The sequence below is a fragment of the Macaca nemestrina genome, chromosome 17 (genome assembly GCF_043159975.1).
Source record: "Macaca nemestrina isolate mMacNem1 chromosome 17, mMacNem.hap1, whole genome shotgun sequence".
Taxonomy (NCBI): Eukaryota; Metazoa; Chordata; class Mammalia; order Primates; family Cercopithecidae; genus Macaca; species Macaca nemestrina.
In genome coordinates this window covers 4,376,111-4,402,850 of record NC_092141.1, presented here as the reverse complement: position 1 = coordinate 4,402,850, position 26,740 = coordinate 4,376,111, and the positions used below count along the sequence as shown (strand labels likewise).

The 26,740-nt window shown below is 42.9% G+C and overlaps 1 protein-coding gene across 4 annotated transcripts in view; it reads left to right on the top strand.

The window, feature by feature from the left end:
• Positions 1 to 26,740, top strand: part of LOC105472114 (ankyrin repeat and FYVE domain containing 1) — a 95,994-nt gene that overhangs the window by 31,652 nt on the left and 37,602 nt on the right. For all 4 annotated transcript variants that reach the window (XM_011725095.3, XM_071082171.1, XM_071082170.1 and 1 more), the window contains exons 4-7: positions 7,972 to 8,107; positions 16,058 to 16,181; positions 17,943 to 18,092; positions 19,440 to 19,605. In XM_011725095.3, the coding sequence (XP_011723397.1) occupies positions 7,972 to 8,107; positions 16,058 to 16,181; positions 17,943 to 18,092; positions 19,440 to 19,605 (576 nt within the window). The remainder of the gene's footprint in view (positions 1 to 7,971; positions 8,108 to 16,057; positions 16,182 to 17,942; positions 18,093 to 19,439; positions 19,606 to 26,740) is intronic.

Here is a 26,740-nt window from a genome sequence, read left to right as displayed (position 1 = left end):
TCCTTTATTCCTTTTCACTCTGGTTGGGAAAGCTATCCCCTGATGCACCACCTGGAAAGCTTGCACTCTGCGGTGGAAAGGGCATCGTTTCCCAAACTGTGTACGCCGGGGGAGCTGTGTGGTATTTAAATCTTTAAGAGAAGCATAGCAATATTCAACATCTGTTGGCTACTGTATGAACTACTAGGTCAAGGCTGTTCAGTTTCAGTATTAAATCATACTGTGTTCCTTCGATGACATCCATGGGAAGTTTAGAATATGCTCACAAAAAAAGAGTAAAAAAGAATATGCTCACAAATTCTTTGCTGTTTCTCCCTTCAAAGGTGGATTCCAATTCTCCTCTTCAGTATAGGCTGATTCACCTCTAGTGAATGGAGTGTGGTAGAAGCGACAGCATGTCACTTGAGAGATGGCTTCATCAAAGGCATTGTGGCTTGCTCCTTGCTCTCTCTTTTGGATTGCTCACTTTGGGGGACATTAGCGGCCATGTCGTGAGGCTACTCAAACAGCCTTGTGGCCTCCTGCCAGCAGCTGAGTCCCATGGCCAAAGATTCTCTTAGAGCTCAATATAATCTGTTTTATCTGTGGTTATATTCTTTACTTAATCCTGATACTGCTTTTGGTTTTTTCTCACCAATCTTTGGTTAAGTTTGTGTTTGTGTTGGCTTATTGCAGATTTGGTTTAGGTTCATTATTCTTTTAATTTTTACTTATATTTAGTCAATTCAATAATTTCTTTTTATCTGTATTAAATCTTTCTTTGAAATTCCTTTGAATTATTTTTTCTTTTTGAGTTGAACTATCTTTTATCTCATTTTCTTTTTTGTTTTGTTTTTGAGACGTAGCCTCACTCTGTCACCCAGGCTGGAGTGCAGTGGTGTGATCTCGGCTCACTGCAACCTCCGCCTCCTGGGCTCAAGCGATTCTCCTGCTTCAGCCTCCTGAGTAGCTGGAATTACAGGCACGTGCCACCACCCCCAGCTAATTTTTGTATTTTTAGTAGAGGTGGGGTTTTGCCATGTTGGCCAGGCTGGTCTCCAACTCCTGACCTCAGGTGATCCTCCCACTTCGGCCTCCCAAAGTGCTGGGATCACAGCTGTGAACCACCGTGCCTGGCTTCATTTTCTAACAAGTTTAAGACTATGACTTTTTTTTATAGTATGAATCTGGTTACATCACAAATATTTTGGTAGGTACTATTTTCATTGTGATCAATTTCTAAATAGTCTATTGTAATAATAGCAAGTTTTTATATAGCAGTTACTATGTGGTGGTGGTGTTTTGAGTGCTTTATTACATATCAGCTCCACATAGTGAGCAAGGATTGGAGCTGGGATTTGAACCTTAGGCAGTTTGGCTGCAGAATTCGTGCCATTAACCACAGTGCTGTGCTGCCTCTCAGTTTGGTTTCTTTTTCCTCCAAATTGAGGTGTAATGGAAGTACAGTAAACTGCCCACATTAAAAGTGTGCAATTTGATAAGTTTTGACATATGAATACACCTGTGAAGCCATCACCACAATAAACATAAACATTTCCGTCCTTGCTGGGCGTGGTAGCGCACGCCTGTAATCCCAGCACTTTGGGAGGCCGAATTGGGTGGATCACCTGAGGTCAGGAGTTCGAGGCCAGCCTGGCCAACATGGTGAAACCCCATCTCTAATAAAAATACAAAAAATTAGCTGGCCATGGTGGCACATGCCTGTAATCTCAGCTACTTGGGAGGCTGAGACAGGAGATTGCTTGAACCTGGGAGGCAGAGGTTGCAGTGAGCCGAGATCATGCCATTGCACTCCCATCTGGACGACAGAGCGAGACTCTGTCTCAAGAAAAAAAAAAATAACAAAAAACATTTCCATCCTTACAGCTTTCCTCATGTCTCCTTGCAATTCTTCCCTTTTGCCATCCACTTCTGCAGCTAAATGCTGATCTGCTTTCAGTCATTATAGATTAGTTTGCAGTTTCTAGGCTTTTATAGAAATGGAATCATAGAGCTTAGAGTCTCTTTTGTCTGACTTCCTTCACTTCTTTTAGTGTATAGATTTTGAGATTCACCCCACACCTTAGTATGTTTTTTTGTGTTTTAATTATTCATTCCTTGTTATTGTTGAATAGTGTTCCATTGTATGAAAATACCACACTTTTTTTTTTTTTTTCATTTACCTGTTGATGGACATTTGTGTTCTTTCTGGGTTTTATTAGAAAGAAAATTACCTGTGTTCAGCCAGACGTGGTGGCTCATGCCTGTAATCCCAGCATTTTGGGAGGCTGAGGCGGGCGGATCACGAGGTCAGGAGATCGAGACCATCCTGGCTAACATGGTGAAACCTCGTCTCTACTAAAAAATACAAAAAATTAGCCGGGTGTGGTGGCGGGTGCCTGTAGTCCCAGCTACTTGGGAGGCTGAGGCAGGAGAATGGTGTGAACAGAGATCGCACCACTGCACTCCAGCCTGGGCTACAGAGTGAGACTCCGTCTCAAAAAAAAAAAAAAAAATTACCTGTGTTCAGTTGTGTAAGGCCTTTCTGTAGACACGTTTTTATATCTCTTGAGTATCTAGGAGGGACTATTGAATGTTAAGAAACTACCAAACCGTTTTCCACAATGGATGTACCATTTGACATTCCTGTCAGCTGTGGACATAAGCGCTCCGGGTGCTTCACATCCTGACTAATGCTTGATGTGGGCAGGTTGTTTCGGGTTTTGTTTACCGTTTTAGCCATTCTAATGGATACAGAGTGCATGGCGGTTTTATTTTGCATTCCCCTGATAATGAATAATGCTGAGCCTTGTTTGTGTGTTATTGACAATTTGTATATTTTCTTATAAAGTATTCACGTCTTTGGTCTTTTCAAAATGTAGCATTGTATTGAGTTTTGAGTATTGAGTATTAACAAACAGTTCTGTATATAATTTAGATACAAGTCATTTGTCTGAAAGCAAGCATCCTTAACTTTGTTCTCGATCTCAGGGAGATACAATGAGACCTTCTATCATTTTGTATAGATCAGTTGTAGGTTTTTCTTGGATACGCTTTATTGACTTGAGTATTGCTGGTTTTCTAGATAAGTTACCTGAATTGGTTTTTGAGTTTTGCCACTTTCTTTGACATCTATAGAAATGATTATATAATTTTTGATGAATTACAAATGTTAAACTAAGATTGCATTCCTGGGGTAAAGCCTATTTGGTCATTATATATTACCCTTTTTTATGTATGTTGTTGAATCCTATTTGCCAATAGTTTGTTAAAAAATTTGCAACAGTAATCATGAGGGATATTGGTATGTAATTTTTTTTTAATGTCTATCAGATTTTACTATTAGGGTTATATAGGCCTTATATGATCCTTCATTGTCTGTTTTCTGAAAATGTTTTCTAAGATTGATGTTATTGTTTATTTCTTGAATATTTGATAGAATTCACCATTGAAGTAATCTAAGTCCAGAATTTGCTTTCTGGGAAGCTTTTTGAACACAAATTTTTAAAATATATAATCTATTTAGGCCGGGCGCGGTGGCTCACGCCTGTAATCCCAGCTCTCAGGGAGGCAGAGGCGGGAGGATAGCTTGAGCCCAGGAGTTCGAGACCTGCCTGGGTAACATAGCGAGACCCTGTTCTCCACAAAAAGGAGAAAAAAAAAAAGACCAAAAAAAAAATCTATTTAGATATAGGACTATTCAGATTTGTTTCTTCTGAGTCAGGTTTGGGAAGTTTTGTTTTTCAAAACTATGTCTATTTCATTTAAGTTGTTGAATTTGTTAGTATGAATTTGCAGTTTTCTCCTTTTAATGTCTGTAGCAGTAATTCCTTTTTCATTCTTGGGTATTGGTGATTTATGTTCTCACTCTTTTTTTCTTGATCAGTCTAATTAGAAGTTTGGCATTTTTATTATCTTCTCAAAAAAGGAGCTTTTGGCTTTGTTAATTTTCTCTATTGGTTGTTTTCTATTTTATTGATTTTTTTTTTTTTTTGGAGACACAGTCTCGCTGTGTCGCCCAGGCTGGAGTGCAGTGGCGCGATCTCAGCTCACTGCAACCTCTGCCTTCTGGGTTCAAGCAACTCTCCAGCTTCAGCCTCCTGAGTAGCTGGGATTGCAGGCATGCGCCACCGCGCCCAGCTATATTTTATTGATTTCTATCCTTTTTTTCTTTCTTTGGATTACTTTGCTCTCCCATTCTCCTTTTTTCTCCCTAGTTTCTCAAAGTTGTGGAACCTGAGATAATTTATTTTAGATCTTCTTTTCTAATACAAGTACTTAAAGCTTTGAATTTCCTTCTAAGCACTTCTCTAGCTGTGTCCTGTGAATTTTATAGTAGCTGGGAGTATAAGTGCATGCCACCACACCCGGCTAACGTAAAAAAAATTTTTTTTGTAGAGACAGGGTCTCACTGTGTTGCCCTAGCTGGTCTTGAACTCTTAGCCTCAAATCATCTTCCCACCTCGGCCTCCCAAAGCTCTGGATTCACAGGCAGTATCCACTCTGCATAGCCTAGTTCTATCAGTTCCTTAAAGGAGAGCATTAACATCTGCTATAATTTTAGAATTGTCTAGTTCTCCTTTTAATTTGTGTCAGTTTTTCTGCATGTATTTTTTAGCCTCTATTATGTACATTTACATTTATAATTATGACTTCCTAATGAATTATTGCTTTTATCATTTAAAAATAATTTTTGCCAAGTACAGTGGCTCACGGCTGTAATCCCACACTTTGGGAGGCTGAGGCAAGCGGATCCCTTGAGCCTAGGAGTTTGAGACCAGCCTGGGCAACATGGCAAAACCCCATCTCTTCCAAAAACGCAAAAAAATTAGCCAGGTGTGGTGGCACGCACCCGTGGTTCCAGTTACTTAGAATGCTGAGGCGGAGGATCACTTGATCCTGCAAGGCAGAGGCTGCAGTGAACTGAGATCATCCACTGCACTCCAGCTTGGGTGACAGGACAGAGTGAGACCCTGTCTCAAAATACACACACACACACACACACCCCAAAGCCGTAGGAGAGGAACAAAACAACACACACACACACACACACACACACACACACACCCCCAAAGGAACAAAACAGGCAAAACATGGAAACTCATCCAGTGCAGTTACACACACACACACACACACACACACACACACACACACACACACACACACACACACACACCCCCAAAGGAACAAAACAGGCAAAACATGGAAACTCATCCAGTGCAGTTGCTGCTTCAAGTTTCGCCTCCCTCTCAGTTCACCTGCTTTTGTTGACTTTTCCAAATCTTTAGGTCGTTGTTGTACTCTGTCCAGAGTTTTTAGCTATAATCAGTTAAAATGGGATGGGTTGTTCCACTGCCATAACAGAACTGGAACCTCTGTCCTTTTATTTCATTTTGACCCAGGGATGATTTAGAAATATGGTTTGAGGTTTAATTTTATTTCCAGGAGGTTATATTTAAGGATACATCCTTAAACTGACTATTTATTGCTACAAATGATACAGTCTACCAAGATTTTTTAATTTTATGAAGCAAAACCTTTTTTAAAAATATAAAACAAATCCTTTAATTTTTCAGTTGTTTTAAAAAACAATTTTATACTTAAGCCAGCCTTGAAGATAAGTACAAAATTTACCCGTTTACTTTAAAAAAAAAAAAAAAAAAGACAACTCAGGCACCCACTGTGTGCATAGCACTATTCTAGGTGCAATAAAAGGGAATCTTAACCTTAGAAATATGAGTCCACTTTCTGGAATTGTATTATCTCCTTTTTCAGAGAGTAAAAATAAATAAAATCACCTTCGTTTACTACAGATCCGCCCCATACCACTTCTGGTTCACAGAAAAGCTAGTTTCTGCCAAATTAAAGATGCAATGAACTCAGTTCCTGCTTTCCCAAAAATGCAAAAGCAGAATTCCTTTTCACTAAAAAAGTAAACAGTTTTCCATGCATGGGCAGTTTGTTTCTAGTAAGTATTTAAAAAAAATTTTTTTTCCTCTAGCTTTTCTTTAAGTTTTCTTCCTCTCATATTGCCTTTTCTTGTATAAGGCAAACCAGGTATCTTTTTATGCTGTTTTTCCTTTCCTAAGAAAAGGATTGCATCTTGAAGACAAGCCATTTCAAGAGTAGTGATAAAAAATAACATTAAAAAAACTTTAAAGGTGAGTCACTTACATCACCTTGATAAAGTAAAAAAAAAAAAAATAAGCAGTTGGCACTAAGATAGCTAATTCCAAATATCTGTGTCCGAACAATTTTAAAAACTGTTTATTTATTTTGTAACAGTGTACCCCTAGTCCAAGGTAACTATGTTTTTTTGTTTGTTTGTTTGTTCGTTTTTGAGACGGAGTCTCGCTCTGTCGCCCAGGCTGGAGTGCAGTGGCCGGATCTCAGCTCACTGCAAGCTCTGCCTCCCGGGTTCCCGCCATTCTCCTGCCTCAGCCTCCCGAGTAGCTGGGACTATAGGCGCCGCCACCACGCCCGGCTAGTTTTTTGTATTTTTTTTTTTTAGTAGAGACGGGGTTTCACCGTGTTAGCCAGGATGGTCTCGATCTCCTGACCTCGTGATCCGCCCGTCTCGGCCTCCCAAAGTGCTGGGATTACAGGCTTGAGCCACCGCGCCCGGCCGAGATCTTATACAAGTATTTTTAGCTTACTTTTCAAAAAGCCTATGCAGTAAATATCTTCTGCTGAATATATATCTATCTCGTTTTAACTGCATTTTTCCAGTGTGTATGTATATCATAATGTATTTAATTAGTTCTCCATTGTTGGACTCTTAAGATTTTTGTTCTAGTTTTTCCATTAATAATACTGTGCTGAGCATCTTAGTACATTTTTCTGTATTTGTCCAGTTATTTTCTTCAGATGATATCTACATATGTAGTTGCTGTATGAAAGGTTATGTTCTTTAAAACATCTTTGCTAGTCTGTGAGATAAAAAGAATACTCTGGTTTCAGTTCGTATTTGGTTATCGATAAGGTTTATTGGCCATTATTTATTTATCTTTGTGAATTACCTATTTGTATCCATTGCCCATTTTTCCACTGGGTGTCTATCTTTGTATTTTTATTTGTAAGGTCTAACTCAGGCTGGGTGAAGCGGCTCACGCCTATAATCCCAACGCTTTAGGAGGCTGAGGCAGGTGGATTGTTTGAGCCCAGGATTTCAAGACCAGCCTGAGCAACTTGGCGAAACCCTGTCTCTACAAAAAATCCAAAAATTAACCTGGCGTGCTAGCATGCATCTGTGGTTCCAGCCACTCAGGATGCTGAGGTGGAAGGATCACTTGAGCCCAGGGAGTTCGAGGCCTCAGTGAGGCGTGATTGTGCCACTGCATGCCAGCCTGGGTGACATAGTGAGACCCTGTCTCAAAAGAAAAAAAAAGATTAAATCTTTGTCATATGTTTCAAATATTTTCCCCAATTTACTCCATGTATCTTTCGTAGGTTCATTTCCCCACTCACTGCCCACTGCAAAACTTTAGAGTCAGATGCTGCCCAGACTGCTGAGTCACCATTTTATTTCTTTATTTCTTTATTTATTTATTTTGAGACAGAGTCTCCCTCTGTCACCCAGGCTGGAGTGCAGTGGCTCGATCTCTGCTCACTGCAACCTCTGCTTCCCAGGTTCAGGCAGTTCTCCTGCCTCAGCCTCCTGAGTAACTGGGATTATAGGTGTGTACCACCACGCCCAGCTAATTTTTTGTATGTTTTTAGTAGAGACGGGGTTTCAGCGTGTTGGTCAGGCTGGTCCGCAACTCTTGACCTCAGGTGATCCACCCACCTCGGCCTCCTAAAGTGCTGGGATTGTAGGCGTGAGCCACTGCACCCAGCCGAGTCACCGTTTTTAATGGCTGTGTAATATTCCTTTAAGTTGGGTGTACTGTCATTTACTTTATTAGCCTCAAATTTTAGGGATCCCTCGAGAAAGTCTAAGCATGTCATTCCATGCTTTTTCAGTTGTTCTCTCTACTTTTTTTCTTTAACCAGATGCTAACCCTGAGGTGACGATGACAATGCTTCGCTGGATCTATACAGATGAGTTGGAATTCAGAGAGGATGATGTGTTCCTGACTGAATTGATGAAACTAGCAAATCGGTTTCAGCTACAGCTCCTCAGGGAGAGGCAAGTCACAGCAGATATATTCAAGCACCTCAGATGGTGGTGGCTGAGCTTTAATTATGCTGAGCTCTGGGAAAACAGCTGCTTCTGCTAATGTAAATAACTTCGCAAGGTGTTCCTTTAAAGGCGATGGTGGGGAGAGAATTTGTTACCTCCCTTGCTTTGTGTTATCTTGTAGCTAAATTTTGCTAAAGCTTTCGCTCTTCTCTTTTCTTTCACTGGTCTGTTACCTGAAATTACATAATTGTATAAACTGAAAAATTAAATATGAAATAATATAATCCATTGTCCAAACTTTCAGCTTTCCTTCCCTTTCTGTTTCCCTTGACATTTTACCCTATTTTCTGATACATCAAGTTGAATGAAATCCTTAGTCATAGTCTCTTTGTTGGAAACAATGAGTGCCTAAATGAATATGTGAAAATATTGTCCAAATAAGTGTCATAGCGAGTGTCCCAGAGATCTCACTTCAGTTAAGTGACTGCATTTTAGGTTGTCAAGGAGATAGCATGCTGTGTTTTTATACTGCATTTTCTCTGTTGCTCTCCCAAGTTGGCATTTTAGAACAACAGAAAACAAAACGTTCACTAAATAATGTCAGACAAGATGTCCGGGAGCGTCTGTCTATTGGAGCTGTGGCTCTTGGCTCTTGGTAATCAGCCTGGTGATGGAGTATCTTTTTTTTTTTTTTTTTTTTTTTTTTGAGATAGAGTCTCGCTCTGTCGCCCAGGCTGGAGTTCATGGAGTGCAGTGGCGCTGTCTTGGCTCACTGCAAGCTCCGCCTCCTGGGTTCACCCATTCTCCTGTCCCAGCCTCCCGAGTAGCTGGGACTACAGGCGCCCGCCCCCACGCCCGGCTAATTTTTTTTTTTGTATTTTCAGTAGAGACGGGGTTTCACCGTGTTAGCCAGGATGGTCTCGATCTCCTGGCCTCGTGATCCACCCGCCTCAGCCTCCCAAAGTGCTGGGATTACAGGCTTGAGCCACTGCACCCGGCCGATGGAGTGTCTTTTTTTTTTTTTTTTTTTTTTTTTGAGACGGAGTCTCGCGCTGTGTCACCCAGCCTGGAGTGCAGTGGCGCGATCTCGGCTCACTGCAAGCTCCGCCTCCCAGGTTCACGCCATTCTCCTGCCTCAGCCTCCCGAGTAGCTGGGACTACAGGCGCCCGCCACCACGCCCGGCTAGTTTTTTGTATTTTTAGTAGAGACGGGGTTTCACCGTGTTAGTCAGGATGGTCTCGATCTCCTGACCTCGTGATCCGCCCGTCTCGGCCTCCCAAAGTGCTGGGATTACAGGCTTGAGCCACCGCGCCCAGCCTGGAGTGTCTTTTTACAGCATTTAGTGATCTTTTGTGTTCCCTTGGGTGCGTAAAGGAATGGCTTTTCTCGTGGGTGAGCGAAGGGATGGTTTCATTCATCAGGAGGCACTCCACCTGTGGCTGTGTTTTCCCCAGAGAGACTCTGCTGCCTAGAGCTGCCTGCTGTTTTCATCATGGGCTGGTGTTTTCCCAGGAGGGCTCACTGTTCCCCACATGAAATCAGTGGACGGCTTACTCGTGTCTATTACTGATGTGGGTTTGAGTGCATTTTCATATCTAAATCCTATAATTAAAAAAACAAAAGCAGGTCCACAGTCTATAGGCGCATAGAGCATGAGGTTATGAGCGGAGCTGATTTGTTGCTGAGGCCATTCAGTTAACTCTTTCATTTGTTTGTTAATTTGTTTGGGTGAGGAGTCCTGGTGAGAGTGAAATGAGACGGATTTTAATTAGATTGAGTATGATTTATGTCTTTATGTTTTTTCCAGACTTCCTGAACTTTCTCCTGTTGACCTTGTCAAACTTGCTTATGTAAATTAAATTGCTTTGATAAAATGTCCTGGCGTTGGAGTAGTTTAGATAATTGTAATCTGTGTAATGGATTCTTTAATTAAACTGTTGTTTATTGACTGAGTAGGCTTCATAACTGTCAACATTACCAGATGCTTAATTTTGTATTGTTGGATGTGAGTATTGAGTTATTATCTGTCATGGCTTTCTTAAGAGCTGGAGTGGAAGACACCAGGAGTGGAGTCAAGTGTTAGCTTTAAAAGGGTCACAGAGTGCCCCCTGCTGTCCCTGGAAGGAATTACATGCTTGAGATAGTGAATGAAAGGGTGCTGGTGACGGGTGACGGGTGACAGGTGCGGCTGGTCGTGAAGCAGGCGTTGCTCTTTTTGTAATGTGGAGATCTCGGTGGTTTTGGAATGCTGGCACTAATTTGATGAAAGAGTTTATAGTAAGAATTAATCAGGAAAATACTTCTTTTTCTTTCTTTTTTTTTTTTAACCATAGAGGGCACACTGAAGAAAATACTCTTAATTTTTTGTTTGTTTTGTTTTGTTTTTTAGGCAGAGTCTCATTGTCACCTAGGCTGGAGTGCAGTGGTGCAGTCTCGGCTCGTTGCAACTTCCGCCTCCAGGTTCAAGCGATTCTCCTGCCTCAGCCTCCCAAGTAGCTGGGATTACAGGCATGTGCCACCACACCCAGCTAATTTTGTGTTTTTATCGGAGACAAGGTGTCACCATGTTGGCCAGTTGAACTCCTGACCTCAAGTGATCCTTCTGCCTCGGCCTCCCAAAGTGCTGGGATTACAGGCGTGAGCCACTGCACCAGGCTGTTTTAACTGTTTGTTTTTTGAGGCAGTTTCACTCTTGTCGCCCAGGCTGGAGTGCAGTGGCACAATCTCGGCTCACTGCAACCTCCACCTCCCGATTCAAGCAGTTATCCTGCCTCAGCCTCCTGATTAGCTGGGGTTACAGGCATCTGCCACCACACCCGGCTAATTTTTATATTTTTAGTAGAAATGAGGTTTTGCCATGTTGGCCAGGCTGGCCTCAAACTCCTGACCTCAGGTGATCTGCCCACCTCAGCCTCCCAAAGTGCTGGGATTACAGGCATGAGCCACCATGCCCAGCTAATTTTTTTAAAGAGAGAATTAATGTATACTAAAAAAATGAGTTAATTTTTTTCTGCTTACAAAAGTATAAAACATGTTCAGTGTATGATATTTGGAAAATACAAAATGATATAAAGAAAAATGTCATTTGTAACGAAATCATTGTTCTTCTTCTGTCATTTTTCTTTTCAATAATTTTTCTTTTTCCCACATCCACTCAAGAGTGATATGAAAACTAGACAGGAGTTTGTGGGACGTTTAAATATATGTTTGATTGTGTACTTTAAAAGTTGCCAACATGGTGAAACCCTGTCTCTACTAAAAATACAAAAACATTAGCCAGGCATTGTGGCGGGCACCTGTAATCCCAGCTACTCAGGAGGCTGAGGCAGGAGAATCGCTTGAACCCAGGAGGCGGAGGTTGTGGTGAGCCTGGACCACGCCACTGCACTCCAGCCGGGGCTACAAGAGTGCAACTCCGTCTCAAAAAAAAAAGTGGTTTTTTTGTCTATATCTGTATCCTTTCTGTACTCTAAAGTTAAAAATGATAATTAAAAAATTCCCTTCGGGTGAAAGTTTGTCTGTCTTGCTGTTTTCAAAGAGAATATAGGAAGCAAGAATCTAAATTTCTAAATAAGATGACATGTTCTTTGGTTGTGTAAATCATGTCAGTTACTATTTATAATCTATCCAAATGGCAAATGGCACTCTGGAGATCCTAGAATTGGTGACAGTGAAATGTCTGCCAGCTTTAATAAAAGGTCTGCCTTCATGAAACATATCTGAGTCCCTTGGCGCAATGTCATTTGACAGTTAAAAAGGAGGAGCATGGAATTTTCAGGTTCTCAGCATTTGTCTGTAAAAGTGCTTTGTAAAGTGCTTTACAAATGTGCGTCGTTTACTCCCTGAGATCTTCCTGTGTATTAGGCTGCCTGGCGTTAGGATGTTAGGAAGGTTGATTGATGTTAGTTGTAAAAATGGTAAAAGCTATCTGAAAAGAGATTTTTTTCTCCCGGGATGCTCTGATTTCATGGCTGAGGTTAGAGTGACTTTGTCAGGCATTGCTGTGGTGTGCTGCAGGTTTGGAGAAACCCATGGTACAGAAAACTGAGGCTTAGAAATATAATGCTGTTGGCGGGGCGCAGTGGCTCAAGCCTGTAATCCCAGCACTTTGGGAGGCCGAGGCGGGTGGATCACGAGGTCAGGAGATCGAGACCATCCTGGCTAACACGGTGAAACCCTGTCTCTATTAAAAATACAAAAAATTAGCCGGGCGTGGTGGCGGGCGCCTGTAGTCCCAGCTACATGGGAGGCTGAGGCGGGAGAATGGCATGAACCCAGGAGGCGGAGCTTGCAGTGAGCCGAGATCGCGCCACTGCACTCCAGCCTGGGCGACAGAGTAAGACTCCGTCTCAAAAAAAAAAAGGCAATATAATGCTGTTGTACCTAACTTACATTCTTGTTTATTATTATAACTTACTAATGTAACTTACTTAGATATTGTAACAACATGATTTTTAAAGTGCCCTGGGAGAGATGCTTCCTTACACCAAGTCAGTAATGTTAATTAAAAACAAAGCACCCAGCCTGGCCACGGTGAAACCCTGTCCCTACTAAAAATACAAAAATTAGCCGGGTGTGGTGGTGGGCGCCTGTAATCCAAGCTACTCTGGAGGCTGAGGCAGGAGAATAGCTTGAAACCAGGAGTCAGAGATTGCAGTGAACCAAGATCACGCCACTGCACTCCAGCCTGGGCAACAGGGCAAACTTCTGCCTCAGAAAACACCAGCAACGACAACAAAAAACCCCAAAGCTTTGACAGGTCTTAGTGTAAAGCAGGTGATTGCATTTACTGCTAAATAGAGAAATGACGCCAAGATTGTGTTCTTGCTCCTAGCCTCTCCTTTGTGAGGTTTAGAAGGGGTGTTCTGAGATGGGGCGCGGTGGCTCACGTCTGTAATCCCAGCACTTTGGGAGGCCGAAGCAGGTGGATCACAAAATCAGGAGATTGAAACCATCCTGGCTAACATAGAGAAACCCTGTCTCTACTAAAAAAAAAAAAAAACAAAAATCAGCTGGGTGTGGCGGCACGTGCCTGTAGTCCCAGCTACTCGGGAGGCTGAGGCAGGAGAATAGCTGGAACCCGGGAGGCGGAGCTTGCAGTGAGCTGAGATCACACCACTGCACTCCAGCCTGGTGACAAAGCGCGACTGCATCTCAAAAAAAAAAGAAAAAAAGTGTGGTCTGCGTTCTGCCCAGGTCTTTCTCATGACCTTCCTTCCGCCATCACCCATTCCCATGGTCTTTTTCTACATCTGTTACTTAAAGCTCGTCTGTTACGATTGGGAATTACCTGCTAGCTAGTTATGGTTAACAGTACTGAAATCCACTAATGTGGGTTATTAAAATTATGTGATTTCCTTTTGTGCTTTTTCCTTCGTAAAGGAATTTCAGGCTTTAGAGACGAGAAGGGCTAGGGGAGGGACCTCAAACTTGCGAGCATATTTACTACATGCCTCCAGCTGTGTTGAGTGTAACCAGTTCTCCTCCATCTTGGCAAACACACAAGTATTCCTCAAACATCTGAAGTAGAGTAACATCTTTATTTTACAGAGGAGGAGACAGGGGCACAGAGAGCTCAAGTCATTTGGCCCCTAAAGTTCCATGTGTCTCTACTCAGGTCTTTTTTACCTCATTGTTTATTTTGCTCTGTCCACCACATTCTGCCTTTGTGATTAGAAAGAGTTTTGGTGGAGGCTGCTGGCAGGGAAAACAGTGGTGAATGTCAGGAAATCTCGTGAAACCATACTAGTCCTCTGTGGCTGCCCTTGGAGGTGAACCTGATTTGGAGGGAGCTGTGGAGGCAGGGGAGGTGAAGGACCGTGCCCTGGCCTTCTTTTCCTCATAGACCTGGTTTCATGGGAGACTCCCTAAGGCTTCCAGGAATTGCGGCGTAGAGGAAGCGTGGTCTTTCCAATGCTGCATCTTCCAGACTACGATGTGGTCCTGCTTTTGCTACCAGAGACCTATTTGCCTGCCTTCAGCTCTCTCTTCTATGATGTAGTTGATGTTCTTTTTTTTCTTTCAGACAAGGTCTCTGTCTGTCATCCAGGCCAGGCGTACAGTGGTGTGATCACGGCTCACTGTAGCCTTGAACTCCTGGGCTCTCACTTCAGCCTCCTGAGTAGCTGGGACTACAGGGACACGCTACCATGCCTGGCTAATATCTCAATTGTTTTGGTAGAGACAGGATCTTGCTGTGTTGCCGAGGCTGGTCTTGAACTCGTGGCCACAAGTAATCCTCCTGCCTTGGCCTCCCAGAGTCCTGGGATTACAGGTGTGAGCCTCTGCACCTGGCCATGTTTCCTTATTAATGATTCTGAAAGAGTCTTGTTTTTGTTATTACTTGGCTTTATGAGGACATCCATTGTAGCCAGTTTTTCTCTATTTTGGTGTACTGTGGTTTTGTTGTTATAGTAGAAATCTGATTTTTTTTGGTGTGGGGGGTATACTATGATTTGGCTATTTTTTCTATTTTTTTTTTTTTTTTTTTTTTTGAGACGAGTCTTGCTCTGTCACCCAGGCTTGAATGCAGTGGCACCGTCTCAGCTCTCTGCAACCTCTGCCTCCCAGGTTCAAGCAATTCTTGTGTCTCAGCCTCCCAAGTATCTAGGACTACAGGTGCGTGTCACCACGCCCAGCTAATTTGTTTTTGTATTTTTAGTAGAGACGGGGTTTCGCCATGTTGCCCAGGCTGATCTGGAACTCCTGAGCTCAGGCAATCTGCTTGCCTCGGCCTCTCAAAGTGCTAGGATTATAGGCGTGAGCCACCATGCCTGGCGGATTTGGCTATTTTTTTTCTAAACATTAGATATTTTAGATGGGTCTTTTTTTTTTTTTTTTTTTTTTTTGGGGGGTCTTGCTCCATCACCCAGGCTGGAGTACAATGGCGCAATCTCGGCTCACTGCAGTCTCCGCCTCCTGGGTTCAAGCAGTTCTCCTGTCTCAGCCTCCCAAGTAGCTGGGACTACAGGTGCCTGCCACCACACCCAGCTAATTTTTGTATTTTTAGTAGAGACAGGGTTTCACCTTGTTGGTCAGGCTGGTCTTGAACTCCTGACCTCAGGTGATCCTAGGTGGGCTTTTAAAATACAGCTATATTGAGTTACAATTCACATACCATACACATACATCTTATGGGAGAGCTTTCTTTTTTTTTTTTTTTTTTTTTTTTTTTTTTTTTTTTTTGAGACAAGAGTTTTGCTCTTGTTGCCCAGGCTGGAGTGCAATGGTGCGATCTCAGCTCACTGCAACTTCCGCCTCCCGGGTTCAAGCTCTTCTCCTGCCTCGGCCTCCAGAGTAACTGGGATTATAGACATGCACCACCACGCCCGGCTAATTTTGTGTTTTTAGTAGAGACGGGGTTTCTCTACGTTGGTCAGGCTGGTCTCGAACTCCTGACCTCAGGTGATCCGCCCACCTCGGCCTCCCAAAGTGCTGGGATTACAGGTGTGAGCCACTGCACCCAGCAGGGAGAGCTTTTAAGGAGGTGTTAATTATTGAGGCATAGAACCTCGTATTTGAAACTATTTCTAAGCCACACTGTTTGCATAATACAGTTGTGCTAGTGGGAACTAAAGCAGTGTTCCATACAATTAAATTTTCTTTGAAGGACAGAGATTGATCCATTTTGTGCTTGATTCGACAGTTACCTGCCTATGTGATCAGCGAGTGTCATGTGTGTATTGTTAAGGCAGTTGGGGTATTATGCTTAATAAGTTTATTGCATGTTATTTTTATTCTGACCAGAACTGAGCAGTGAGATATTATAATGAAATTCTAGTACTTTTTAAATATGGGAGACCAACTGTAATTTATTCATAACTACTTTGCTTACCCTTACCCCATAGTGTTATTAATAGGACGTAGCCAGCCAGTACACAGACGATTGCTTTGGTTTGTTCGTTTGTGAACATATTTGTCCAGTAATACTGCTCATCATGAATACTCTCTTCCAGGTGTGAGAAGGGTGTTATGTCTCTAGTGAATGTCAGGAACTGTATTCGCTTCTACCAGACGGCAGAGGAGCTGAATGCCAGCACGCTGATGAACTACTGTGCAGAAATTATTGCAAGTCATTGGGTGAGTGAGAGGGTGAGGGTGTCGACAGAGCTTTCTAGCTGGCGGTCAAGAGACCGTGGCTTGGGACCTAGTTCCGTGGAAAGTGACCTCTCTGGCAGCTAGTTTTCTCTTGTTACACAATTGAAGAATAAATCGTTTGATTAGATGATCTGTGAGACTCTTTTCTACTCAAATTCTGATAGTTCTGTGATTTCAGAGCAGAAGGACAAAAGATAGCTCAAGTCTGGCTGGGCGCCGGTGGCTCATGCCTGCAATCCCAGCACTTTGGGAGGCCAAGGCAGGCAGACCACTTGAGGTCAGGAGTTCAAGACCAGCCTGGCCAACATGGTAAAACCCCCACCTCTACTAAAAATGCAAAAATTAGCCGGGCTCAGTGGTACGTGCCTGTAGTCCTAGCTACTCAGGAGGCTGTGGCAGGAGAATTGTATAAACCCAGGAGGCGGAGGTTGCAGTGAGCCGAGATCATGCCACTGCACTCCAGCCTGGGTGACAGAGTGAGACTCCGTCTCCCACCCCCGCAAAAAAGATAGCTCAGGTCCAGAAACAGGCTTGAAAGCATCGCCTGCCTTCACCCTCCATCTGTGGAAGCTGCTGATGAGCTGCAGGAATAGGGTGTGGCTCCGTGGCCAGCAGGCCCTACAGTTTCAGCAGCACGGTTTCCGAGCTTGCCCTTGTTCTCCTCATCAGGTGGAGAGCATCTTTAAATTTAGATTTCCCTTTCTTAGGTTGTTTCGTCATAAAGAACAGTGTTTATATTTTTTATTTATTTTTATTTTTTATTTTTGAGATGAGTTTCACTCTTGTTGCCCAGGCTGGAGTGCAATGGCACAATCTCAGCTCACTGCAACCTCCGCCTCCCAGGTTCAAGCAATTCTCCTGCCTCGGCCTCCTGAGTAGCTGGGATTACAGGCATGCGCCACCACACCCGGCTAATTTTTGTATTTTTAGTAGAGACGGGGTTTCTCCATGTTGGTCAGGCTGGTCTCAAACTCCCAACCTCAGGTGATCCTCCTGCCTCCCGAAGTGCTGGGATTATAGGTGTGAGCCACCGCACCCGGCCAGTGGTTCACATTTTTTTGTTGTTGTTTGCAGTTTTAAAAAATTAGGGCTGGTGCTACCTTTTACAAATTAGTTTCTGCGAATTATTTGGTATTCAACAACATCATAGGAAAAGCCTTAGAGTTTCAGAAAAGGTGGCTAGAAGAGCTGGATTTTAAGGAATTGAAACCGGATTGGTAACCTTTCTGTTAAAATAGGTAGAAATATAGAGATCTGCAATAATAGGGACCAGCTGTGACTCAGCGGAGTGACTTGCTTGTGGAAGTTGGAGTTGATTGAATTGATTTTCTAACTGCCATCTTTCGGGGGGTGGGAAGAGGACTCCTTGCTCTCACGTGAGGCTCCCTCGGGGCGCATTCCTGTTAGAGGTACGCGTGGCTTGGCTTTGCCACCTCACTGGGAGGCACAGTAGTGCCAGGGGAAAGAGTGAGGCTCAGAACGTCAGCCTTCTGGTTCCCCAGCCATTTAAGGACTGTCTGAACTAGAGCAAGTTATCTAATCTCTTTATGCCTTACTTTTTTCTTCTGTAAAATGGGGATGATCAAGTCTTACCTCATTGGGTTTTGGGGAGAAGTAAATGAGTCGGGAAAGGTTAGGCCCTTCAAGTAGGGCCTGACTGACGCGTTTTAAGGGCGTACTAAATGGTAGTTGTGTTTATCGCTTTGTATCTGTTCTGCTTTTTACTATGTTGTGAATTGTCAGGATGACCTGAGAAAGGAGGATTTCAGTAGCATGAGTGCTCAGTTGTTATACAAAATGATCAAATCCAAGACGGAGTACCCGTTACATAAAGCTATCAAAGTGGAGAGAGAAGACGTGGTCTTCCTTTATCTGATTGAAATGGATTCCCAGGTACTGTAGCCACCTTTATCCATTCTTCATTTCCCGGAACTCTAATGCGCTTGTCTTTCTCCAGGCTGCTGCTCACTTCTTCCGAGCCGTCACTGGCACAGTCTTTAATGTACGGATTTCTGCTGAATAGTTTGTTCAGGGCTATCTGAGCTTTTTCTAACATGTTTCTCAAAATTCTTCCAGCCTTAGCCCATTGCCTAATTTAAAAACCTCTTATATGCTTTTAGGTAGTTTTTTTTGTTGTTTTTTTTTTTAATGCTTCTTAACTTCCAGGTGCCAAAATCTGTATTAGTTTTCTTTTGCTGCTATAATAAATTACCATAAACTTAATGGCTTAAAACAACACAAATGTATTGCCTAAGAGTTTTGTAGGTTGGAAGTCCAGGACAGGAATCACTGGCCCAAAATCAAGGTGTCAGCAGGCTGTGCTTCTTTCCAGAGACTCAAGAGGAGAATCCATTTCCTACTCATTTGGGTTTTTGGCAAAATTCAGATTCTTGCACTTACAGGATCGAGGTCCCCATTTTTCTTGCCGGCCGTCAACTGAGGGCCATTCCCACCTTTTAGAGCCCGCCACACATTCCTTAGCTCATAGCCCTTAGCTCATAGCCCCCGGCTTTTGTCTTAAAAGCCAGCAGTGGTGGGTCAGGTGCTTCTCATGTCACATCTCTCTGACTTGTTCTTCTGGTTCCCTTTTTCACTTTGAAGGATGTGTGTGGTTAGATAGATCGGGCCTCCTGGATAATCTGGGATACTCTCCTCATTGCAAAGTCCTTAATCATACCCTCAAAGTGCCTTTTGCCGTGTAATGTGACATGTTTACAGGTTCTGGGGATTCGGACATGTCCATCTTTGGGGGGCTATAATTCTGCCCATCACATGACCTTGAAAGAAAGGTAATGGCTCTTGACAGATGGGAACGAAGTATGTTTTATCCTGGGTGTCCAGTGTATGGGGAGACATTAAACTGCTGGGAAAAATGAGATAAGCACGCCACCGCCTTTCATGGAAGCATTAGCTGTTCACTATAAAGCTCTCGGAACCTCTGCCTGGCACTTGTGCCCCACAGCCCTCTGTCCACATTTTCCTGGTGGCCCTTACATCATCTCCCACATTGTTTTTGTTTGCTATGTGGTCCCCATTAATACAGTACTCCCTGAAAACGTGTACCCTGAGGAAGCCTGATAGAAGTTTATGAATGAAGTTGAATTTGGGGAGTAAGCAGTGTTGAAGTACTTAAATTTGACATTTGTATAAGCGATGATATTTAAGGGTCAAGGTGGGAGAAATGAAAATAGGTCGTATTCTCTACGCACTGGGTGCTAATTCACAAACGTGTTCATGTAGCTCCCTGGGAAGCTGAACGAAGCGGATCATAATGGAGATCTGGCATTAGATCTAGCCCTTTCACGACGGCTGGAGAGTATTGCCACCACGCTGGTTAGTCACAAAGCTGACGTGGACATGGTGGACAAGAGTGGCTGGAGCTTGTTACACAAAGGAATCCAAAGAGGTAGGAAGAAGTGTATTTTATATTTTTCCCTGCAGGCAGTTTTATTTTTATCCAAGTCATTTTTGAAGACTTTCTCACCTTGTTCCCACAATTCTCAAAGGCTTCCCTAGTCTGTACTCACAGGGTACATGATTCAGAATTTGATCACTGGGTCAGAGGAAGCACTCAAGAGCTGTTCCCTGCGCCTTGTTGGTTTGGCCGTTCACAGTGCCAACAGGGCTCCGGGAGGAAAGGCTGCAAAGGCGGTACTTTGTGTGAAGAAGCACCTTTTACCTGTAAGCACTTGTGTGTTTGCTTGTTCAGTGGGTCACTTGCTCCAGGAATTGTGCTAGGAAGGTTTTGCCTTTGTATCCTACCACAGACATGAGGATAGTAGCAAAACCGTAAATGTTTAAACATATTCTTAGATTCGGGGTGTTCACTTTAACAGGCTAGACCTCTATTATGATAAATTGATAAAGTTTCATTGTGTTCTAGCAAAATTATTTGAAATTGTAGCTATATTTTGAATGCATTGTTAGTAGTTGGAAGAATATAGAAATGATAGACTTGAGAACAAAACATCTTTTTCTCTTTTTTTTTTTGAGACGGAATCTCGCTCTGTCGCCCAGGCTGGAGTGCAGTGGCACGATCTCGGCTGACAGAAAGCTCCGCCTCCCAAGTTCACACTATTCTCCTGCCTCAGCCTCCCGAGTAACTGGGACTACAGGCGCCTGCCACCTCGCCTGGCTAATTTTTTTTTTTTTTTTGTATTTTTAGTAAGAGACGAGGTTTCACCATGTTAGCCAGGATGGTCTCGATCTCCTGACCTTGTGATCCGCCCGCCTTGGCCTCCCAAAGTGCTGGGATTACAGGCGTGAACCACCGCGCCCGGCCGAGAACAAAACGTCTTAATCCTAATGAATTAACTTGTCAAAGGAAAAACAATACTGGTTTTTTTGTTTGTTTTTTTCCATAGTCTTACTAATTCGTAAGTCCTAAGTGAATCCTGACTGATTTTGCTTTGCAATGGTCATTTTTGACAGAGTGAAATCTGTATAGAGGTAGAGTTCCAGTGAGGAATGAAAGCTTTCCAAAGTGTCAAAGCGTTAGTTCTCTGGAGGGATGGTTGACTTGATAGAGGTACATTGCCATGGCCACTTTTTTGTTACTTACACGTAGATATCAAAGAGAGAATCTACTCATTTCGCTCCATCTTAATCTTTTTTTTTCCCCTTTTGATGATGCGTTGTCATACCATTATTGTCTATGCTACATTTTTGCCGTTCACAAATTGCTCCTAGTTGGTGGAATGTAGTTACATCAAGTTGTGGTCCTGTGCCAGCTTTGTCCTTTTTGGGCAAAGGTTTTAATACGAGTATCCTTATAAGCCATGTGTTGGAGTGCTGAGCTTGCTGGCTGGTAGAGAGGAAAATTTTGCTCATCACTGGGTAGGAAATCCTTCGAGTGTGTCAGTGTCAAGAGCAGATGCATTTTCCCCAAGCACCATGATGTGCCGTGCGAAGCCAGCGAGTACTTAGCACTGAGTGTGATGCGGTGGGGAAATGTCCACCACGCAGGGAATGATTCTTTCCCACACTGTTTTGTGTCTTGAGATGTTTATTTTGGAAACAAATACCCTGCTACTAAAAAAAAAAAAAAAAAAAAAAAAATTCTGAGAATTTTGTTCCTTTCCTCCCAGGGAGTTAATTCTTATGTTTGATAATAAAACATCTTTTGAGTTATTAAATATTTTGGTGATTGCTTAGCTACAAGAATTGCCAAGAATTAGCGATACATTTTTGATGTTTATTTTCAGATGGTTTAATCTTCCACTCTGAGTTTATTAATTGCCTACAAGTATGTGGATTACAGTGTGGGTATAATAAATGTGATTTTGCTAACTTTAGAGTGTGTCATATATTACGGTAGACAGAGCACTGGCTATCAAGCTCATATTTACCAAGGTTTGAATCTCAGCTCATCTGTTTACTCTGTGGCCTTGGACAAGTCACATTCTGAGTCTTCGCTATCCATAAAGTGGGAATCACTTTTGCTTTATTGGTTTGTTCAGAGAATGCGAGGCAATGTTAGTGGTACACCCAGCATTGATTACCAGGGGACTGGCGGGGTCAGCCCTGCCGTTCATCCCTTGCCCCTGCACTGGAAATGCCGTAACCAGGTCCAGTTCCTGTAGGAGTTTTTTTCACTTTAACTGTTAAGAGTGAGAGTCTTTAATATATGAGATTTCGGTTTAGTTCTGAGCATGCATTGGAATCTGTCCACAAAATAGTCAGTGATCATCCTAATAACCGAGTATAGCAGTCGTTTTATCTAAAGAGTGGAACAGGCGGGCAGTGACTCTGCGGGAGTCCACAGCGGGCACGTGTTTGGCTGGAGAGAGGCCATCTCCTTGGATTAGCCTGATTTGAGCAAGAAGATGAGTCTTCACTTGATAAAAACAATTCTTCCTGAACTTTTTTACCTTAAAAACCAACATCAGTCCGTGGGTTTCTTTTTTCTTTTTTTTTGAGACGGAGTTTCGTTCCTGTCGCCCAAGCTGGAGTGCAGTGGTGCAGTCTTGGCTCACTGCAACTTCCGCATCCCGGGTTCAAGCAATTCTCCTGCCTCAGCCTCCTGAGTAGCTGGGATTATAGGCACCCGTCACCACGCCTGGTTAATTTTGTGGTTTTAGTAGAGATGGGGTTTCTCCACGTTGGTCAGGCTGGTCTCAAACCCCCAACCTTAGGTGATCGCCCACCGCGGCCTTCCAAAGTGCTGGGATTACAGGCGTGAGCCACTGCACCCTGTTGATGGGTTTCTTAAGTAGGATGTTCCTGTTAATTATTTTTAGTAAACTTGATAATGATGCCACCAACTGGAGCAGCATGAAATATGGTTTGTATTAATTGAATAATGAAGGTTACTGGCTGAATAGAACTGTCAAGAAGCTGCATTGAAAGAAATATTGTATATGGATTTTTTTAGTGTGAAGTTTTTTGTTAGGAATAGTTTTATGTGGACAGATTGTAATGGTCATGCCTCATTTACCTGGCAGTGTCAGTGAATGAGGTGATGAAGTAACTGAAACTTTTAAGCACCAGTTTTTATTTTAACTGTTTCTGATGATTGCAAGTCTTTCTAAAATGTGTTAACCATTTTCTTATTGACAGAAACCTTATAAACGGTGCTTGTGACATTTTCTGTTCCCTCTCTTTGTTCTGCTCTTCTGATATCAGTTGTCCTTTTCCTTTATGTACCCTCTGGGCTGACTTTCTTTTAATGTAAAACTTTACTAATTTTCTATTTCTAGTAATTTCTAAATAGCTTTCTTTGGGGTGAATATATTTATATATATATGTATGATTATAAGTAAAAACTGTATATTTGGGTCTTATTAATAAAATAAATCTGATTCAAAGTCTATAATTCTTCTAGGAGGACCTAAGGATTTAAGATATAACCTTTTTTTTTTATCATGCTATCCATCTGAATCCAATAATTCATAGGGTTTCATATACCTGTGCAGTATTGCCCAGTTTATCTTCTGTATGTTTGGTGTATTACACATTTTTCGTTAACCTGTCTTGTCTTAGCTTTACTGTGTATTTATCTCTCTCTCTCTCTCTCTCTCTTTTTTTTTTTTTTAAGACAGAGTCTTGCTCTGTCGCCCAGGCTGGAGTGTAGTGCTGCAATCTCGGATCACTGCAACCTCCACCTCCTGGGTTCAAGCGATTCTCCTGCCTCAGTCTCCCTAGTAGCTGGGATTACAGGCACATGCCACTATGCTTGGCTAATTTTTGTATTTTTGTAGAGATTGGGTTTGCCATGTTGGCCAGGCTGGTCTCAAACTCCTGGCCTCAAGTGAACTGCCTGCCTCGGCCTCCCAAAATGCTGGGATTACAGTCAGGAGCCGCTGCGCCCGACCACTATGTATTTGTGTCTTAGTTTGGATTATGTTTTAAACTTAAAGGTAATGAAACTGCATTATCCCTTCTTCCCTGAGTATCTCATATTTTGGACTTTTCATTAAGGCCCGTTGTCCTAATAATTCTAAAGTTTCTTTCTGCTCCCAGAATGTAAGTGGCCGTCTCTAGGATATTTAGTTCTATTGCTAATATATTGTTGTCTTTACATATTTTCTTCTATACCAAATCCATGCAGAGTTTGTTCACGCTACGGAGTAGGGCCCTCTGTGTATATGTATAAATGGATAGCAAAAGCCTGACCTAGCCAACCCCCAATATGCATGTTACCTGCTGCCTGCAGTGCTTTACCGCGTCTGTACTATAAAATCTAAGCTTTGATACTGGTAAAGATTGCACCCTTCTTCACCCCTTACCCCACCCAAAACAGGAGCAGAAGAATGAAAATATTTCAAGAGAAGGGACTTACTGGAAAATTGTTAAGTTACCTAAAGTCATAATTCATTCAAATAAGAACCTTTCTGATAAAGTAGAACCCAATAGCCCTAACCAGTCAGTCCATTTTCTTCCCAAACGTTTCCCCAGGGTCTGTTTTGTGTAAGACAGTGTGAATACCCAAAAAAAAAAAAAAATCAGACACGGGCCAATCCAGCATCTGAGGAACAAGTCAGCATCTGAGGCCTCCTGGCTGCCCCAGTGCCAGAGCCCACATTCTGTAGCAAGATAGTCCCTCGGAAGAAAGCATAGACCAGATGGGAAGTATTGAAAAACAGACAATCGGCCTGGGTGCAGTGGCTCGCGCCTGTAATCCCAGCACTTTGGGTGGCCAAGGTGGGAGGATCACTTGAGGCCAGGAGTTTGAGTACAACCTGGACAGCATAGTGAGACCTCATCTCTACAAAAATATTTTAAAATGAGCCAGGTAGGGTGGCATGCGCCTATACCCCTAGCTACTTGGGAGGCTGAGGCAGGAGGATTGATTGAGGCTGGGAGGCTGAGGCTGCAGTAAGCCATGATGGCACCACTGCATTCCAGCTTGACCAACAGAGTGAGACGCTATCTCAAAAAACCAAAAGCCAAAACAAAAGCAGATGATTTTCTAATTTCATACCCACTGAGAACCAGATGAAACCTGTATATTCAAATGAAAATGTGCACAGGAATACCAGCAACAGACTTGAGAGAGCTTTACCACTCCTGAAACTCCATTTCAGATGTTCAGACTGTAGATGTGTAGTCAAAGGAGATGAAATGGTACCGTAAGATATGAAAAGAAAACTTTGAAAGAGAGAAAATCGTCGTCTCAGGTTGTGATGCAAAGGGGTCTGCACTCACAGTTCTAACAATTAGGAACCAAAGTGTCCTGATGCAAAGACAAAAGCAGATCACCATTGCCTGCAATTCATACATTAAAGAAGTTCCAAGGCAGCCTCAACAATCCAGCATTCATCCCGAGATCACCCACACATTTAAGGAGTATAGTCAACTCTCATGGGACCAGCAAATCAAACTCTAGGACGTTGTTCCGCATGTTGGGGATCATCCAGCTGAAGAAGGATGTGATTTGCAAGAAATTCGTCCTGTAGACCTTGGTGAAATGGAGACGGAATCTGCAGAAAGTACCTCTGAATCCAGGCTCTTGGGTTAACTTGCTGTCACTCATCAGAGTTACACATGGGGACTTCAAGTTGCAAATTGCAGATGAGTTTGATTTGGAAGATGTTTAACTGAATCCTTGAAAGACTTTCCAGGCTAGGCGCTGTGGCTCACACCTGTAATCCCAACACTTTGGGAGGCTGAGGTGGGTGGATTGCTTGAGCCCAGGAGGTCAAGACCAGCTTGGGCAACAGTGGCAAAACCCATCTCTACCAAAACCACAAAAAAGCTGAGTATCCCAGCTACTCAGGACGCTGAGCTGGGAGGATCCCCTGAGCCCTGCAAGTCGAGGCTGCAGTGAGCCGTGATGATGCCACCGCACTTCAGCCTGGGTGACAGAGTGAGACCATGTCTCAAACAAAACAAAACAAAAAAATCCCCAAAACCCGAGTTTCCTGGTGTGAGCTCATGGGTGCCACCTGGAGGCTACTGAGAGCAATTGCTTTCACCTAGGAAGGTGTGATGCCCCAAGCCTTGGTAACAGGTTTCTGTTCCATGTGTTATGATGCTTTGCTATTCTTGCCTTACTTTCTTAAGAAACATAAATTTCATATATATGTAGTGTGTTTGCATGTTTTAAGTTTTAAATATAACTAAATCCAAGGAAGACTGAACTTTTAATCTTACAACAAATTTAATTGCTTAATCCTTGTCATCCTCCAAGTGAACTTGACAAGTATACTTTAACTGGTTTTTCACAAGTATTTTTAACACTAAATGGCCACTTGTCAGACTGCTTAGTTCTGAGTTTAACCATGTATTTGTAAAACCAATCTAGAGTCAATTTCTCTTTATTAGTGTCTGACAAAGTATTTTCACAAATGTATACTGTTAACATCTTCATCTTAATTCTTGGCCTTTTGTCAACATGTCAAGGTAGTTTTTTTCACTTCTACAGAGCATAAATAGTCAAAGATGGTAAATGAAGCTATTAAAATTAATGGATTTTGGCCAGGCACAGTGGCTCATGCCTGTAATCCCAGCACTTTGGGAGGCTGAGACAGGTGGATCCCTTCAGCCCAGGGGTTGGAGACCAGCCTGGGCAACATGGTGAAACCCCATCTCTACTAAAAATATAAAAAATAAGCCAGGCATGGTGGCATGTGTGCCTCTAGTCTCCACTATTCAGGAGACTGAGGCAGGAGAATCCCCTGAGCCAAGAAGTTGATTCTGCAGCGAGCCGTAATCATGCCAGTGCACCAGCCTGGGTGACGGGAGTGAGACTTCGTCTCAAAAAATAAGAAGAAGAATGGATTTTCTGTGAGTTATTCAGGCTTTGTTGAGTCAGGATCTCTCTCTGTCACCAAGGCTAGAGTGCAACGGCACAGTCATGGCCCACTGCAGTCTCGAACTCTTGGGCTCAAGCGATCCTCCCGCCTCGGCCTTCCAAAGCCGTGGGATGTTCCTCAGTGTTGATTTGATATCTGTAAATAGTCCTAGGTAGACTCTGTAATACCGCCAGACTTAAGTCAGCGGAAGGGATTTAGAAAGAAATTTTGTTTCCACAACAAGGTTATTTACCATGTGAAATTTTTGTAAATAGTAATGTGTACAGATACTCTGTTCAAATGTTT